General features: G+C 40.6%; 1 protein-coding gene across 1 annotated transcript in view; it reads left to right on the top strand.

The window, feature by feature from the left end:
• Positions 1 to 252: 252 nt before the first annotated feature.
• The window catches only part of LVRN (laeverin), a 54,232-nt gene continuing 35,803 nt past the window's right edge, over positions 253 to 18,681 (top strand). The window contains exons 1-4 of the mRNA XM_039848496.1: positions 253 to 1,125; positions 12,934 to 13,076; positions 14,554 to 14,693; positions 18,442 to 18,568. Coding sequence (XP_039704430.1) covers positions 428 to 1,125; positions 12,934 to 13,076; positions 14,554 to 14,693; positions 18,442 to 18,568 — 1,108 coding nt within the window. The 5' untranslated portion in view covers positions 253 to 427. The remainder of the gene's footprint in view (positions 1,126 to 12,933; positions 13,077 to 14,553; positions 14,694 to 18,441; positions 18,569 to 18,681) is intronic.

Below are 18,681 nucleotides of genomic sequence, written 5' to 3' on the forward strand. Positions count from 1 at the left end.
ACTGCAGTCAAGGAGCTGAGGATGCTCTGTACCTGTCTCTTTTCCGACAACTCCTGAACTGCACCGAGACAAATCCCCTGAATCCAGTATCTCCGTCGGAGGTTTCCAAATCCGAGTTTGTTCTGACTGTCCCCTCCCCGCACCGACTCTAGAAGCCTCTTCTGCGAGGCGCGCGCTTGGGTGCGCCGGATCCGCCTCTTCTCTGGGCTCTGCCGGGCGGGGTGGGAAGGCAGGGACCTGGATCTGATTAGGTGGGAGGGGGAAGTCGTGGTCCAAATCTTCTCTGTCTTGTCTCCCAGCTTCTCGAGGAGGAAGAGAGAAGGTAAAAGAGAGGTAGGTCCCGTCCCTGAGCACCCAGACCGAGGTTCTGAGCCGCCGCCACCGCTGTCTCCGGGTTCGTGCCTCACCCCCATCTGGGGTCCAGGCCATGGGGCCCCCATCCAGCTCTGGCTTCTACGTAAGCCGCGCGGCAGCCCTGCTGCTGGCCGGGCTGGCTGCCGCGCTCCTGCTTTCGCTGGCAGTTCTCGCCGCTCTGTACGGCCGCTGCGCGCGTGTCGCGCCGTCGGAGCTTCACCACGGCGGGGACCAGGACGCCGCGCCTTCCCCGCCCGGCGAGCAGAAGGAGTCGCCGCCGACCCGGCAGTCGGACCCCACTCTTGAGCCGACGGTGACGGCCACCCTGGGCAAGGGGCGACCCTTCGGGCCCTGGGACCAGCTGCGCCTGCCGCGTTGGCTCGTGCCACTGCACTACGAGCTGGAGCTGTGGCCGCGGCTGAAGCCAGATGAGCTCTCAGCTCCGGCGTTGAGCTTCACTGGCCGCGTGAACATCACAGTGCGCTGTGCGGTGGCCACGGCGCGGCTGCTGCTGCACAGCCTCTTCCTGGACTGTGAGAGAGCTGAGGTGCGGGGTCCTCTGTCCTCGGGCACTGGAGACGCCACCGTGGGCCACGTGCCGGTGGAGGACGTGTGGTTCGCCTTGGAGATGGAGTACATGGTGCTGGAGCTCCGCGAGGCTCTGCAGCCCGGGAGTCTCTATGAGCTGCAGCTCAGCTTCTCCGGCCCGGTATACCAGGACAAAAGGGAGGGACTCTTCCTCAACATCTACATGGACCAGGGTGCGCGCAGGTAAGGGCAGGCCGACCCGGGCCTCCTTGGCCCCGGCGTCGGTCCAGCTGCCTATCTGCCTCCAGGTGCGCGGCTCCTGCCTTTTGCCCAAAGCCCCTGACCTATCCCTCGCGACGTTTTTTTCTAGAGCCAGAGGGAGAGCGCCTCCTTTCTCCACTTCCCCTCCAGAAACCCTGCTTGGAATAAAGGCTTCGAGACCGTAGTCCTTCATCTGACCAGTTTTCATTCCCATGCCTGCCCATCTAGTTTGTTTCTATCGTTGCCCCCGCTTCAGAAAGCCCCCTTTTCCTCTAACTCGCAATTTCTTCATCGCAGTGAGCAAATCCCTTGCTACTCGAAGTTTGGTCCGCGGACTTGCTATAGCTGTAATACCTGCGAGCTTGTTCAAAAGGCAACTCCTAGGACACACCCTCGACCTAGGGGATGAGAATTTGCGTTTTAACGAGATCCTCGCGTGATTTCCGGGCGTTAAAGTAGGAGAAGCGCGGGGCCTATAGCAGTCCTGCGCTCCCCGATGCTCCCTCCGTGGCGCGTCCCTCCGCGCTCAGCGAGCTCCCTGCTCTGCCTCTTTTCCTTGGCGCTGTGTAACTGCTGCTCTTGCAACAGGTAGACCCGCGTCGGAGCTGTTTGTTTTCTCTCTCTTTTTTTCCTAGGGTTCTCCAGAACCTCGGAATCCCCTTTAATTCATCCCTTCCCGCCTTCCGCCTGGGGCCCGCGTCCAGTTTTGTTGGTGAGCGGCCTCCTCCCCTACCCCTCTCAACTCTGAACAACTCTGCTACGTGTCCGAGCCTGCGCTTTCCGAATTCCTCTGCTGGAAAAAAAAAAAAAATGAAAGCGATGACACACTTCTCCTCCGAATTTGCAAGCGCACGTAGTGTACATACGTTCTTTTTACACTCATTTGAGATAGATAATGTCTCCCAATAGAAATGTTGTGTACAAGAATTGCCCCATGCCACACTCTGGGAGCACATTACTTGATCTCCAGCGAGCATGCGGAATGGGGGAGTGGGGGAGTGGGGAAATGGTTTAGGTGGAAGATACCAAAAAGGTCTTTCTTTCAAACTAGCGATCTCTTTCACTCATGTACTGGTTGGTGGAGCATTTGCGGTTTACACAACTGCATGTACTTTACTCTTTATTATTATAGAAAATGTTCTCAGATGTTCTCTAGGGGAAAGAAACCCACTAAATTACCCCCTAAATCGTCTCCTGCGCTATTTTCAAAACTACAGGGGTTTTTAAATAAGTTTAATAAGATGCCTTAGTGGATGTGTAATCTGTAACTTTTGTTTTTAAGGACAGTATGGCTGTTTTTTCCTCTTTCAAAAGCACATCAGTGGTTGAAAAATAATTTTTGAAAAGTTTCACATTAAGATGATGTGTAATTGCCCTTATGGGCACTGGGAACTTTTTGAAATAACTGTAGTTCAGGGTGCAAGATTTTTCAGAGGAAAAATATGGTTGCTCTCTGCACACATATCTGGTACTGTTTCCTGCTGTTAGTAAGTAAATCATCTGTTCACCCATCTCTTTCTTCTTCCTTAATGAGAAGTCTTAATGGGGCTGTGGCCCAGACAGACTGCTCTAGCAAACATGGGAAAGGAAAGTCTCCTTTTCTATTGTGCTGCCAACTCTAACGGTAACTAGAAACCATATTTTGAGAACATTAAAATTCAAACAGGCAGAAATTATAATAAAGTTTTACAGATGTTTGTAGACCAAGATGGAGCTCCAGAACTGTGGCATCTTAGAGGAGCTGTTGCCTCAAAGTTGTTGTTATTCAGGGTCTCTGCTTCTGAACTCACAAAGAAAAGAAACCTACGGTTCAGCTTAAAGCTAAGGTCACAAAGAACCTGGACCAAGGGAGGACTTGCGATGAGACAGATTTTGGAACCCCAACAGGCCTGATGTTGAGCCTGAGCAGTATGACTTGAGCTAGTCACTTCACTTCTCTGAGTTTGTTGCCTCATTTATAGACTAGACGTAGTGTCTACCTTTAGAGTGTTGTGAGAATTAAATGAGTGGCTCATAACCTGTGCAGTGGTAGCACTATTATTCGCTTAGGGTATAACAATAATTATAATTGTTCCTATTATCTAAACATGGAATCTGCCACATTCCTGATATATATGAGTTTAAGAAGAAGATTCCACTTTGGGAAGACCCTACCTACTGATTTCACATTTTTCTTGGGATGTCTCTAATTTCAGCTGCAGCAGTTGGAATGTTTACCTCTCTTCTTTGATAACTCTTTATCACAGTCTGGAGAGACTAATGTTTTTAAATAATTTTACTCAACACTAAGAGAAAAGAAAAAGGAAGTCATTCCAGGAAATACAAAGAGCATCTCTGTCTCCCATCTGCAATGACATGGATGGACCTTGAGGACATTACATAAGATACCTAGAGTAGTTAAATTCTTAGAGACAGAAAGTAGAATGGTGGTTGCTAAGGGCTGGGAGAGTGGAAAGTTGTTTAATGAAGGACATTTGGGGTTCTAGTTCGGTGCTATTATAAATAAACCTTCTATGAGCAATTGTGTATAAATTTTTGTGTGAATGTGAGTTTTCATTTTTCTGGAATAAATGCCCAGGAGTGCAATTGCTGAGTTTTTTGGTAGTTGCATGTTTAGCTTTTAAGAAACTGCCACACTGTTTCCCAAAGTGTCTGTACCATTTTACATCCCTACCAGCAATGTACAAATGACAGTTTCTCTGCATCTTGACCACCATTAGGTAGTGTCACTTTTTTATTTTATTTTAGCTGTCCTGATAAGTGTATAGTGATATTTCACTGTAATTTTAATTTGCATTTCTCTAATGGTTAATGATGTTGAACATCTTTTCATGCTTATTTGCCATCTGTATATCACTTTCAATGAGATATCTTTTTATGTCTTTTGCGTATTTTCCAATTGAATTGTTTGTTTTTTTACTGTTGAGTTCTGGGAGGTTTTTTTCCCCCCATATATTCTATATTTGAGTCTGTTGTGAGAAATATGGTTTATGAATATGTCTATTTTTGTCTTTTCATCTACAGCTTGTCTTTTCATCCTTTTAATAATTCTTTCAGAGAGGGAAATTTTTAATTTTAATGAAGTCCAATTCATCAATTTTTTAATAGGTCATGCTTTTGGTTTCATGTCTACAAATTCTTTTATTAAGAATTTTTTTTTTAGAGCAGTTTTAAGTTTACAACAAAATTGAGAGGGAAATACAGAGATTTCTCGCATAGCCCTTGCCCCCACAAATGCAAGGCCTGCCCCACTATCAACATCGCACACCAGAATGGACTTTTTTTTTAACTAAAGATGAACCTATATTGACACGTCATCATTACCCAAAGTCCCTAGTTTACCTTAGGGTTCACTGTTGGGGTTGTAGATTTTATAAGTTTGGACTAATATATAATGACATATATCCATCATTATAAAGTCATACAGAGTCTATTCACTTCCCCTAAATCCTCTGTTATCTGCCTATTTATCACTCTCAACCACTGATCTTTTTATAACCTCCATAGTTTTGTTTTTTCCAGAATGTCATATAGTTGAAATGATTAAATATGTATGTAGCCTTTTCACATTGGCTCTTTCACTTGGTAATATGCAGTTGAGGTTCTTCCATGTCTTTTCATGGGCTGATAGCTCATTTCTTTTTAGCACTCAGTCATAGTCCATTGTCTGTATGTACCACAGTTTATTCATTCGCCTATTAAAGGACATCTTGGTTGCTTCCAAGGTTTGGCAATTATGAAAAAGCTGTTATAAACTCTGTGTGCAGGTGTTTGTGTTGAAATATATTTTCAGTTCCCTTATGTAAATATCAATGAGCATAATTATTGGATTGTATGGTAAGAGTATGTTTACTTTTGTAATAAACCACCAAACTGTCTTCCAAAGTGGCTGTACATTTTGCATTCCCACCAAAAATGAATGAAAGTTCCTATTTCTCTACATCGTCACCAGCATTCAGTGTTGTCAGTGTTCTGGATTTTGGCCGTTCAGTAGTTGTGTAGTGGTATCTCATTGTTGCTCTAATTTGCATTTCCCTGTTGAGATAATGTGGAACATTTTTTCGTATGCTCATTTGCCACCTGTGTAGTTTCTTTGTGAAGTGTCTGTTGAGGTGTTTGGCCCATTTTTTAATTGAGTTGTTTGTTTTCTTATTGTTGAGTTTTAAGAGTTCCTTGTATATTTTGGATTAGCAGTCCTTTATGAGATGTATCTTTTGCAAGTATTTTCTCCCAGTTTGTGGCTTGTCTTCTCATTCTCTTTATATTGTCTTTCACAGTACAGAAGTTTTTAATTTTAACAAAGTCAGTTTGTCATGTATTTCTTTCGTGGATTATTGCTTTGGTGTAGTGTTCAAAAAGACATCGCCATATCCAAGGCCGTTTAGGTTTTCTTCTCTATGTTATCTTGTAGGAGTTTTATAGTTTTGCATTTTATATTTATGTATATGACCCATTATCAGTTAATTTTTGTGAAGTGTGTATGATCTGTGTCTAGATTCATTTTTTTGCTTGTGGATGTCTCATTTTTTCCAGCAACATTTGTTGAAGAGACTGTGTTTACTCCATTGTATTGCCTTTGCTCCTTTTTCAAAGATCCGTTGACTATATTTATGTGGGTCTATTGCAGGGTCTTTATTCTATTTCATTTATCTATTTGTTTATTTTTCTATTACTATTTTACTGAGAGTTTTTATCTTGAATGAGCATGGGATTTTGGCAAGAGCTTTTTCTTACATACCCGGAATAAATCCCACTGGCTGTAGTGTATAATTCTTTTCATACATTGTTGTTGAATTAAATTTGCTAATATTTTGTTGAGGATTTTTACATCTATGTTCATGAGAAATATTAGGTTTTTTGTAATGTTTTTGTCTGGTTTTGGTATTAGGGTAATGCTGGTCTCATAGAATAAGTAAAAAAAATATTCCCTATGCTTCTATCTTCTGAAAGAGAGTGTAGAGAATTGGTATTATTTCTTACTTAAATATTTGGCAGAATACACCAGTGAACCCATCTGGGCATGGTGCTTTCTGTTTTGGGAGATTATTAATTATTAATAATTATTTGCTAATAATTATTGATTCAATTTCTTTAATAGATATAGGCCTATGCAGATTGTGTATTTCTTCTTGTATGAGTTTTGGCAGATTATGTCTTTAAAGGAATTGGTCCTTTTCATCTAGATTACCAAATTTGAGGGCATAGAGTATTTCATAGTATTCCTTATTATCTTTTTAGTCTTCATAGGATCTTTAGTGATGTCTCTACTTTCATTTCTGATATTGCTATTGATATAGTCAAATTAATATCTACCTTGTTCATTACAGTTTTCTATTTGTTGCCCTTGTTCTTTGTTCCTATTTTTGTCTTCCATTGTTTTTCTACCTTTCTTTACTATGTTGAATTTTTCAATCCATAAACAGAGAATGTCTCTGTTTATTTAGATCTTTGATTTATTTCATCAACATTTTATCATTTTAGCATACAAATCCTATATCTATTTTGTTAGATGTACATATAAGTAATTTCATTTGAACAGTTATAAATTATATTGTATTTTTAATTTTCGTTTTCATGTTTGTTACTACTATGTAGGAATACTGAGTTTCATATGTGTATCTTGTGTCTTATGACCCACCCACTGATCTCACTTACTATATCTAGTAGTTTTTTTGTAGATTCCTTATTTCTTGGGATTTTCTCATCTGCAAATAGAGACAGTTTTATTTCTTCCATTCCAATCCATATGCCAGTTATTTTATTTTCTTACTTTATTGAGCTGGCTAAAACTTCCAACACTATGTTGAGTGAGGTAGACATTCTTGCCTTTTTCCTGATCTTGGGAAAGTTTTTAGCCTTTCACCAATAAATATGATGTTAAGTGTAGATTTTTTATGTATGTTCTTTATCAAGTTGAGGAAGTTCTCTATTTATGTTATTTCTGATAGGTTTTTTCCTTCATGATGAATGTGTGTTGGATTTTGTCAAACACTTTTTCTGCATCAGTTGACGTGATTTTTTTTCTTTTTTCTGTTAATATAGTATATTATATTGATTGATTTTTGACTTTTGAATCAACCTTCATGTCTACGCAGTTTTTTATAAGACGAGTTGCTGTATTATAAGGAAGAGTAGTAGAAAGACCTTCCAATGTGGGGAGGAAGGCTGGGAAGAGAGAGAGAAGGACAAGTGGACATAACAAGTGTCTTTACTTTTCACCCTCCTTCTTATGACAGAGTGTGACCCTGAGACAAATTTTCCTGTGCAAGTAATTTCTTAGGAAGCATTCCTAGGAAAAACCAACTGGAGAATTGGGAAGAATTGAGAAGAGGCCAAGCCAGGATATGAGATCAAACAAAGTCTCATGGGGGAGAGATCTGGAGAGAGTGTGAGGCACACCTAAGAATTTCCCCATCAGGAGCAAGGGAGCAGGAGCATTTGTACTACTTCCCCCCGACCCTCAACTGTAAGTCATTGATTATAGACTGGTCCTTAGGCCAAGTTAATTCCTAGGTAGTCTGCTCTTTAGGGTGCAGCTAATGCAGTCCCACAAGGAGACACAGGTGGTAACTGTTGGGTGAGAGAGAAAAAGTGATAAATAGATCTGAGCCGATATGGACAGAATGCTGGCATTACCTGCTGCAGGGTAGAACATAATGTTAGATGGAGGATGCCACCTCTTACTAGCTGTCTAATCAGTTGCATAAATTCCCAGAACATCAGCTTTCACATCTGTAAGTTAAGATGGTGGGGTCCTTCAAGATCTCTTCTACTTTTGAAATTCAATGGAAGAGAGAATGTATAATCCCATTCCTGTTCAAAGTGTTCTTTAGGAATACTCTCATTTCTGATCATGCTTTTCCTTCATAAAAGATAAGAAAGAATATGGAGGTATTTAGAGAAATGAAAATAGAAAAATCAAAAGATGAGAGCGGCTTGTTTGTGTAAAATGGCTAGAGAAAATCGGGATCTTTATTTGGTATAAATTAAGGTGAAAACAGCATAATTAAAATTAACCAATTATGCAGGTGTAGAAATAGCATAAAGAGAATTAAAGACTTCCTTCCAGTCACTGTTTATGCTCGAAAATCTGGCACAGTCCTCAGGGTATGACACTCAAGAGAGAAAGTTGAGTAACATTAGGAAAGAAATGAGAAGTCTTAAAACAAGGTCAGTGAACTCAAGTACCAGGCATATGGTGTCATTGGTGTCACAGAGAAAAGAGGTCATTTCATTATCCTATAGAGGTGTTAAACTCACACATTTCATGTGGCTGAGCAGTTTTCTCTGGGAGACGGTTCTGCTCGTCAAAGATTTAGATCCTGTATTTTTTGAAAACCAGTGTAACCAGCTTATTGAAAAAGCACACCTCATGGTTCAGTAAAAATGCCACTGTATTTCTCCAACTTTCCTTTTAAAATTTAGTCTCTGGGGTAATATTTTCTGCTTCTGTATGATTACTCTAGAAGTTCATAATTTCCTGCTCAGTCTTAAGTGACAGGTGATCTATGGTCACTAAGTCACAAACACTGTCCAGATGCAGAAATTAGAAAATCTAGTCCTATGTGATAGTCAAAACTTTGAACTTAATTTACTGTTAAATCTCTCTCTCTCCTCGTCCACCCCTCTCTTCCCCAGGCTTGGTCTGGCTTTCAGGATGGAAACTTGTGGTAAGATAAGGGGTAGGATTGTTCCATTTCTCCACCTCATATTTCTAGCCCTACCCTTCCTTCTATCTTGAGCTGCGGTTTCAACCCCACTGGGTCCAGTGGGACTTGGGAAGGCAGGGAGAAGTGACACATAGGGTGGTTCTTACTTGAACCAGTGTTCTTGTCATTTAATCTCACTTGGGTCTAGCAGATGCCTTTTTTCCCTGGAGATGTCATTTTGCTGGATTGTTCAGAGTTTTCTCACTGTTTCTCTTTCTTCTATAATTCCTTTGATCCTGCAAAATGTTCTTATTTCTCCATTCATGGTCACTTGTGACTATGATGGTCACTTGTGACTCATTCTTCAGCCCTTAGACATCGTGTAGTGCATCTCCAAGCTTCTCCAGGTGGCTATATTGGACAGAACCCAAGACAGTCCACATTATGGCTCATCCTGTGTCTCAGGGCCCATTTATACATCCCTTGTCTGGAGCTGACATGGGCCCTAAGGCAGCAGCACTCTTCTGGTTCTGCCTCCAAATCAGTCAGTTCTCTTACCTCTCGGATTCCTACCTGGTAGGAGTTAGACTTGGGCCAATGTCAATTTCAACTTTCTTAAGAGTGAGTTAGGCACCAGCCTCTAAGTCTCAGTCTCGGAAAACATGTCTACTGCTCTCTCCTTAGCTCAGGATTAGAGAGCTAACCCCCGCCCCACTCAAGAAATCTCTTCTCTGATCTCTTTTGTCTCCATTTCTGACCCTTCTTCTATGTCCTTGATGTAGCTAAGAAGTGCAAGAGGAGCCTACATGTTCTTGAGACCATTTATTTTGAAAATCTTCATAACATGGTTTGGCACCTTTCTTTGGAATTTTACGTCTATTATGTTTTGTTGCCTGGTAGAAACTTCAGTTTTAAGATCTATTACACAAGTAATAAACAAACATGATTCATGGGCCAATTCTTGAACCACAGTCTAGCAGTATAACATCTGTCATTACTAAACATTTTGATTTCTGAGTGCATTGTGAAAAAAAGTGGGGACAACTCTCCAAAGAGTCTTATTTAATCTTTGACTAGCTATGTTATTTAGCACTTGTTAACTAGAGCTGCAGGCATATGGAGTTTATAAGATAATTTGTAATGAAATACCTTACTGAGTGGATATTTTTTTATAGGTAGTAGATTGATCCCCAAGGGCATCACGTGGTCTTGACCACTAAGACCTCTTCCAGCATAAGAGAGTAGTGAGTCCATGTTACTCTGGCTGTATAAGAGGACAAGAAAGAAAGTGGCTTTGAAATACTGATCTACTAGGAGACAAATTCTGCCAAATAACTTCCTCACCAGCTGAACACTCCAAACCCAGACTTCATGGGCACCATAATAACATGTTTCAGTGAGGTCTGAAGGGAGGAGAGGGTGGTGGATGGTTCTGTTTTCTGAGGTCAGGATATCCTTACAAGGTTGCTTAAGTCCAAAGCAGAGAGAAGGGAAATAAATACCAGTCTTTGGTCCCCAGATGTGGCATAACCAGATCGTATGTATTGCTAGTTGGCCCTGACCTTTGAAGTTAAGATTGAGAGCCAGAAAGCCTGTTTATTGTAGGGATTTTTCCTATTTTGTTTGTTTGTATAAAACCAAGGAGAGAAATAGTTGAGTAAAAGCCAAGAGATTTTTTTTTTTTTTTTAATTTTACTCCTCTGGAGACCTGGATCATGGAATTGAAAGGCACTTGTTGATGTTTGATTCGCTAAAGTGATGACTCTCTAAACTGGTGTCTCTAGCCCATTTCGATGAGCATAAAATTTTCCCTCTTCCTTGAAGAGTCTGATTTTCTCCCTCCTCCTCACTTTGCCATCTCCTTGAGATTTATTTATGTGCTTTGTGATATATGGCAGCAGAAAAGATATCAAGCTCTACTTTCTATAATTTTTGTTACATAAACAATAGGCATTTTTGGCTTTCTAAATATATAAATATATTATATAATTGGGTGTGCTTTTTCATTCTACATTATACTTTTTCATGCTAATATATCGCTGTTTATACAAAACATCCTACAATATCAGAGGATTCATGGATCCCCTAAGGCCGCATAGGAACTCTCAAAGGACTGTTTCTCCCAGTCCTAGATAACTTAGTCATGGCCACCTCAAGGGCTCTTTTTCCATCCTGTTGGGTGTCTTTAACCCTGTTAGAATCAGTTTTAGAGCTCTAGAGCTCATCTTGTCCCATATCTGCATTTTATAGAAATAGATGCCCAAAGAGTTCAAGCACCTTCCCAAAAGTTACACCACTGTGTGTACACTGCACATCCTGAGCAAGAACTCAGGTGTCTGAATTCCCTGCTCAATGTTCCTTCCACAATATTGTCAATTGTTTGAATCTTCTCTATCTCATCCCTTTTAGAGATAACAGCCAATGCTATAAAACAAATGCCAATGTAACAAACTTTGCAAACATACTTTTATTCTTTGTGTATGCTAATATCAAGCTGCCTTTATTTATAGTACCTGCAGAGCTGAGAAAATACTTATTCAGTTGTTATGAAACCATATTTTTGCAAGTATTATAAATGATACAGAAGAAAAAACACCTAACCCCTAACTTCTGGTAGTTCCGGTAGTTTAAAATTTATGGGGGGAGGCAAATGTGGTTCATATTCAGCTAATAGTCAACTGTGATCTCTGGGACCTTTTTAAATGCATTTGTCATTAGTGATTTCGAGCCTTTCATCCCAAGCTATAACTTATTCCTCCTTGAATTCTTCTGTAGTTCATCTAAATTTAGAACAATTTGTGACATTGAGAGGAATATAGGAGAATTTAAAGGTCATTTATTGGTAAATTTAGTTACTAATAATATGAAAGCTCAAACATCCATAAAAGGTAGTGTCATTATTTTTTAGATGGAGAAACTGAGGCTCAGCAAGACTGCGTGACTTGTTCAGGATTTCTCATTGGTGGTAGATGAAGTGGCTGTTGTCAGAGGCCACAGGCCCCCTTCCAGTCCAAGCAAGCAAGAGTATAATGAAGTGGGAAAAGAAACAGGGCAAAATAGGCTTGTTGAAAATTGTGGTTTTGTCACAGTAAAGTTAAGAACAAATCAAAATTAGCTGATCGTGAGAGGCTTATGAATGTGCCAGGTGTTCTGTTTGTCTTTCCTAAAGCTGTGTGAATTTTCATGTGAGCAGGGGCCTTATCATGATCTAGGAGGGATTCACAGAGGTAGGTAATAGATGGGCCATGCTCTCTCAAAATGTCTTTGTTGAATCCGCCTTTTACTTTTCTAAGAACTGGGCCCGAAGGAAGAATGAATGCATCAGAGACATTAAGTCCCAGGACCTGAGGAGAAAGAAGGAAGTTAGCTTCCACAATTGTATTTAAAAACAGGTTCCCAGGGCAGGGAGTCTTGGAAAATGGGGTAATAAGACTGCAGGTTTATTTTGAGGAGAAAGTTGTTTGCTAGGACCTGTCTTGTGTCAGACTCTTGTTTGCTCAGGGTACTCTTTTCCCTAAGTTTTCCCTATTAATCACCAGTGCACAGTGGAATAATGTCACTTTTTGTACTTTTCCATAGAGATTGGGGGAAAGAGCAGTAGAAATGTGATAAAATCTACCCATATGTAAAATAAAAGTTGTTCAATTGGCACATACCCACATCTTTTACCCCTAAGAATGTGCAAAATAAAACTTTTGGAAAGTTTTCAACCAGGAAGAAGAGGGAACATGTTAGCAAAAGGTAAAAATGTAGACATTCTTCAGCTGACTTGCACTTTGGTAGAGGATGAAAGCAATAGGCCATTCCCAAAGTAGTAATTCTATTCGAAAATATACTTGGTTCTCAAAAGCCTGGCATTGCTTATTGGTTATATTTGTTCCTATTTTGTTTGTAAAAGGTTTTAAAGGCATATGATGTAATGAAGTAAATATTATTTTGTGGTTGAAAATTAAATAGTTCTTTTGTATTTTAGGTCTTATGAGAAGTGGAGTGTGTGTGTTATGGGGGAGGGCAGCAAGGAAGATGAGGGGAAAACATTCTAGCTCCTTCCTTATAATTATAAGCCATAATCCCTCAGTATTTTTTTCTTCCACTGGTTTGAGATAAAAATAAATAGATTTTTCCCAAAAATGTATTTTAGGGCCCTGTTAGCATCTCAGATGGAACCAACATTTGCCAGGAATGTTTTCCCTTGTTTTGATGAACCAGCTCTGAAGGCAACTTTTAATATTACAATTATTCATCATCCAAGTTATGTGGCCCTTTCCAACATGCCAAAGCTAGGTAAGTAATGTCTCCCGTCATCTCACATATGTATTTTTATGTATTAATGATATATGTTTATATTTAACTCTGTAATAGCTTTTAAATCAGTAGCTTTTGTAGGCAATGTGTTGGATCGTGGTGTGTTATAATTGGAGAGAGCAGTCACATTGAGTATGTGACAGTACTCACATCTCGGAGGTGATTAAGCCTGTTTCTTTTTTGATTATGTTTATTGGGGTGACATTGGTTAATGACATGTTTCAGGTGTACAGTTTTATAATTCATCATCTGTATACTGCGTGCTCACCATCCAAAGTCTGGTTTCCTTCTTTCACCATATATTTGACCCTCTTTACCGTCTTCACCCTCCCTTCTCCTCTGGTAACCACCATGCTGTTGTCTGTGTCTCTGAGTTTGTTTGTTTGTTTGTTTTATTTATGTTTGTTGCTTTCTGTTTTATATCCCACATATGAACGAAATCATATGGTTCTTGTCCTTTTCCATCTGACTTACTTCACTTAGCATAATACTCTCAAGATCCAACCATGTTGCAGCAAATGGCAATATTTCCTCATTTTTTATGGCTAAGTAGTATTCCACATCTTCTTTATCCAGTTGCCCTCGAAGGACACCAAGGTTGTTTCCATGTCTTGAATCCTGTTAGAATCTGGGGACATTGTACTATTCTTATACATTGGCAGCCCATCTGCCCTTTAGTTTGGGCTTCAACTGTTGATCATAAGTGATAACAAGCTAGTGGACCTACTGCATAGAACATTTTATTTGGCTCACGTGACTCTTTTCTTTTGATTAAAGTAGTGTCTAACTTTTAAAAATTCAGAGATTTCTCATAAAAGTCAAAATTATTACTTCCTTGAAAATTTAAAAGATGTAATAACACTGGACTTACAATTCCTTCACGACAGCGATAGTTACAGCTGAGGAGGAGCTGCCTGCGGCAGACTGGGCCTGTGCGCCCGACTTCCATGATCCTCACCAGTCTCGGGTAGTGTACACCAGCCCGTTTCACATCAGGCACCTGGCCCTCACAGGCATTTGAGTCCATGATTTCAGGTTTAAAGGCCCCAGCCTGCTTCCATTAAAGATCTAGCTGAAATGTGATATTGGCAGAATTGTACCTACCATGGGCCTGGGAAGCTCTAGATTAAGTCCCGTGAGAAATGGGCTAGACTAGGAAGCAGTAGAAATGGATGGAAAAGAGAGGAGGCAGATCGTGGGCCTAACTTATAGTGCTCATGGATTTGGTTCTCAGGCCATACCGTATTTCTTAGATACTAATTCAGGACTAAAAATGCTATCCTTAGATCTTCCTAATATGATTTTGATAGCTTAAGGGTAGAAAAATCTGAACTGCTAGACTATGGTGAGTAGTCAGGAAGAAGTAGCCAGGTGACAATCAACTTGACAAATTATTTCAAAGGTAGATATTATTGCTTATATTTTCAGTGATTTGAACTAAAATATATTTTTCTAGGTCAATCTGAAAAAGAAGATTTGAGTGGAAGCAAGTGGACTGTTACCACTTTTTACACTACACCCTACATGCCAACTTATTTAGTCGCATTTGCTGTATGTGACTATGACCATGTCAACAGAACTGAAAGGGGCAAAGAGGTAAGTAAAGAGGATTCTCCAGTTAAGTGTACATTTGTATTGGCTACAGATTGTTCACCCACTCTCTGCATCTAGGGTTATACCTACATATCCCATTGGCACCTCTTAGTTCTCATGCTGACTTTTCTGAAGCCCTACTAAAGATCTTAGTGCGGCTTTGCAGAATGGGACACAATTCCCACTCTAGCTCTGTGGAGGGCTTTTCATGGAAGGCCATGCATCAAGCCCACTCAAGGCAGTTTCTGAGACCCCTCTCCCCCAGGCATTGCTGCCTTTTACAGTACTGGAAAGAATAGGGAAAGCTGCCATGCTTTGAGGCTCAGGTTTACCTGTTATCTACCTAGCCTACAATGTTAATGCAGCCCTGAAGCTGAGGTGAAACTCAAAATGTCTAGCAAGCAGTATGGCACGGGAGCCAAACAGCCAAAACAGACACCAGTCGGGAACAACTGCTGTGGCTGATATGATGCATGCAGGTTAAATACCATTCCTATCGAGAAGTAAGGCTGCTGGTTTCCTCAGCACTGGGGCATGCAACACTTCCCCAGAGTTGTATAAAGTAGATACTCTGTCCTGAAATACATAGTTTTCACCCAGTTGTACATACTGATCCTTTAGTAAAACATCGAGGTTATTCTGGCAGTACTTTATATTCTGGTTCATTCTCTCTTCTAGTGTGGGGGTAAGTAAGGCCAGTGCTGTAGGTCAGATCAGCTTTACAAGGCTGAGGAAAATCAGGCCCTACAGCTGGCTGAGGCTCTCTCCTGGGTCCAAGATCTTTAGGCTCCCACCGTTGACTTGTGAAAACCAGGTAGCTGCAGATGAGCCAAGTTTGTTACCAGGGGAAGAGTCACTCAAAATGATTCCCCCTGCACTACTAACCCAATGATGAATTAAAAATACTGCACTGGATGCAAACAACAGGTGGTTACCTTCCTCAGCTGTTGGCTTCGGTGTGATTTCCCTTATTGAATAATTGCTGGTGGATCCTTGATATTCACAGATATAACACTGGCCAAGTCAAACATTCATGACATTTACTGATAAATCTACTCAAGCATGGTTGAGAAGCACATGCTTTGTACTTGGCATGAAGGAGTGGGCCCCAGAGCTCATGAGTGACCCAAGGTGGTCCGTCAGCATCCACATCTCAAGTGGCTTGTTACTCTCAATGCTGCTGCACAGTGAACAATTCTTATACAAGGCTCTGTTTCTTTGTGATAGATTACCCTGCAAAGAAAGCCAGCTCTCATACAAGCAAAGAGGAAATGGAACATCCCTAAGAAAGTAGTGTTGTTAGCCAGAAAATTGAAATTTGGGATGAGTTTATCAGTGGAATGTTGCATTTGGCTAAAGCTTGGATCTACAAAGGAAAGGAATCCACCATATACTCTACAGGGGAACCAGAATGTACTCTTGGAAAAGCATCCAGACTATTAAAAATTGCTCATTAAGTAAGATAAAAATTTCATGAAATTGACAATGTGGTTAATGCATGGCATGAGGATAAACATAGAATAAACTAAACTAAGGTCGGAAATAACATTCTTTGAGTAGAATTTAGCCCATATGGGCATCTGCAAAGATATTCCTCTCTTTTATGTTAAGGTCTGCTATTTCTCAGGAGGGCCGTAAGAACACACTGCTGGACTGCTTGTGATTTTGAAGGAGCTTTGTGGCTACATTTCCAAAATGTTCCTTGCTGCCCTGCTAGGGGACACCCACCTCTCCTACGTAGCTTTAAATCTCCATCATTTGCCTGCCTTTTGGCTTATAGAATGGCAGTTTATGGGAGGAACTTTATAAACTGAAAATTCACACGCAAATGTTAATTGTTATTGCCATTATTTTCCAAAAGTCTATAATTAAAATGCATTCATTATCTTGAATGTGGGGAGAGGTGACTATTCTTTCCACTCACATAGTGTGGGATTTGGTTTAGCAGTATTTCTGTTGCGTCAGAAATTAAAACTAGAATTGGGGAGGGTAAGTTTATTGTAGGGGTAGGGCTGAGTCCTGGGCCCCTCTTCCCCAGTTGTAATGAGACCTCTGCAGCATGGAGGAGGATGAAAGGAATGAGGGATCAAGGCAGGAGGCTTCGAAAACAGGTGGTTGCATTTTGTGAAAGGGGAGCCTTCCTGAAGACCTCACATAATTCAAGACAAATTTTCCAGCAGAAATTTCAGCAAAGTAAGGTGAACGTGTTCTTGGAGTATAACAGTCTGCAAATGTTATTGTGCCGCTTTTCAATTTCTTAGCATTTTCTCTAATGTTTTGTAAAGAATTCTTTATCAAATTAACTGTACCCACATCAGGACAATTATTTTAATTCCTTTGTCTCCCTCCAACTTTCGTTCCAGGGTTATTGAGTTTCACATATATATTCTTTAGCATTAACACTAGCAACTCCATTAAAAAAGTGCTTCGATGGTATTGTTGTGGAGTATGAAATGATTTCATATCGAAATAATAACAAATGTTAAAAGAAGAGCAAATTACGGTAGTCACCCAAATCACACAAATAAGTTTCCCAAGTGTCCAAACAATAATGCAGTTATATTAGACTAACAAAGCATGGCAGAATTTCTTTTTACCTACCAAAGTAGAAGTATCAGAAACAGAGGATATAGGTCACTTGTTTCAACTGTGAAATTATAAGACTTTTGATGAATTTTTTTAAATTAGGGAAATTAACCATATTTCAAATCTTGAAAATAAGATGAAACTATTAATGTTTTTATTAACAAACCATTTTAAATTGGCATGATTCAAATTTGTTTAATATGTACCATACTGTATAACACTCACTAACTGCACAATTCTGTTTTGGAACATTGGAAATACGTCCAGAACAGGGAAGCAAGGGTCCAAGGTACCCTTTTATTCTAACATAGAATCTACATTTTCTGTGCTGTTACTAGAGCCTCAGGTTCTCACAGTCTCCCCAGATGGAAATCGAGGGAGATCACCAGATGCCAAAGTAGATAAAGAAAAAGTTTTGAGTTTGTGCCCAAGGCAACCAGCAACCCAAAAGGAAAGATCCCCGTCGTTCGCAGGTGGAGGGGGTACAGGTGAGGGTGGCCAGGGCAGGGTTTTTAGAAGGAGGCAGGCGAGGAGAGAACTTCGTCTAGGTGTGCAGAGGTGAAGGTTCCTTGGCATCTGCGCAGTGTGGCTACAAGCTTCTTAACACCCTGCAGGTCTCTTTGGCGTGTTAAATCCCTACCCAGGGCATTTGTATTAAGATGAAGAAAAGGTCACACCGCGGGCACCTCTGGGCCTGATTGCACACGTGGAGCCAAAGGGAAAGTTTTTCAGCCCTCTAAGCAGATCCTTATGGTTATCAACCCGGGGTCTTTAATGTTGATCGGTCTCCCTAGGGCAGGTGTCCTTGTGGAGTTTATCTGAGTATTAGCAGCTGGCTCTTGTCTCTTCAACCCTACCTGTTGTCACTGACTAGACAACAGAAAGTTGCCTTCCTGTCTTAATGCCACAGATTGTTTTTGTATTATAATAGTTATAACACGTTATTGCAAAAAATGGAAATAACACACCGTCTGGGGGAGCCATTGTTCACAAATTAGTGAATAGCCTTCCGGGCTTTTCTCAAGAGGTGAATGCATTTAGTCATTTTGTTATGTAACTTTGTTTGACTTTGGCTCTAGAGCATCAGAGAATTGGAGCAAGCAGGCTGCCACTTTCAAAAATCACTACTGCTTTTCCTAATCACTGTTTAATTGTTTTAATTTAGATACGAATCTGGGCCCGGAAAGACGCCATTGCAAATGGACATGCAGATTTTGCTTTGAACATCACAGGTCCCACCTTCTCTTTTCTGGAAGATTTATTTAATATTAGTTACCCTCTTCCGAAAACAGGTAAGGCATCTTCCCTTCCAGTGCAATCGATTTCCTATTATGGCGACTCTAGGTTGAGGTCAACGGGTATCCAGACGAACCTCCAGAGACTCATTGTCGCCATTTAAATGCTA

Source organism: Pteropus medius, unplaced genomic scaffold, assembly GCF_902729225.1.
Source record: "Pteropus medius unplaced genomic scaffold, Ma_sr-lr_union100, whole genome shotgun sequence".
Classification (NCBI taxonomy): Eukaryota; Metazoa; Chordata; class Mammalia; order Chiroptera; family Pteropodidae; genus Pteropus; species Pteropus medius.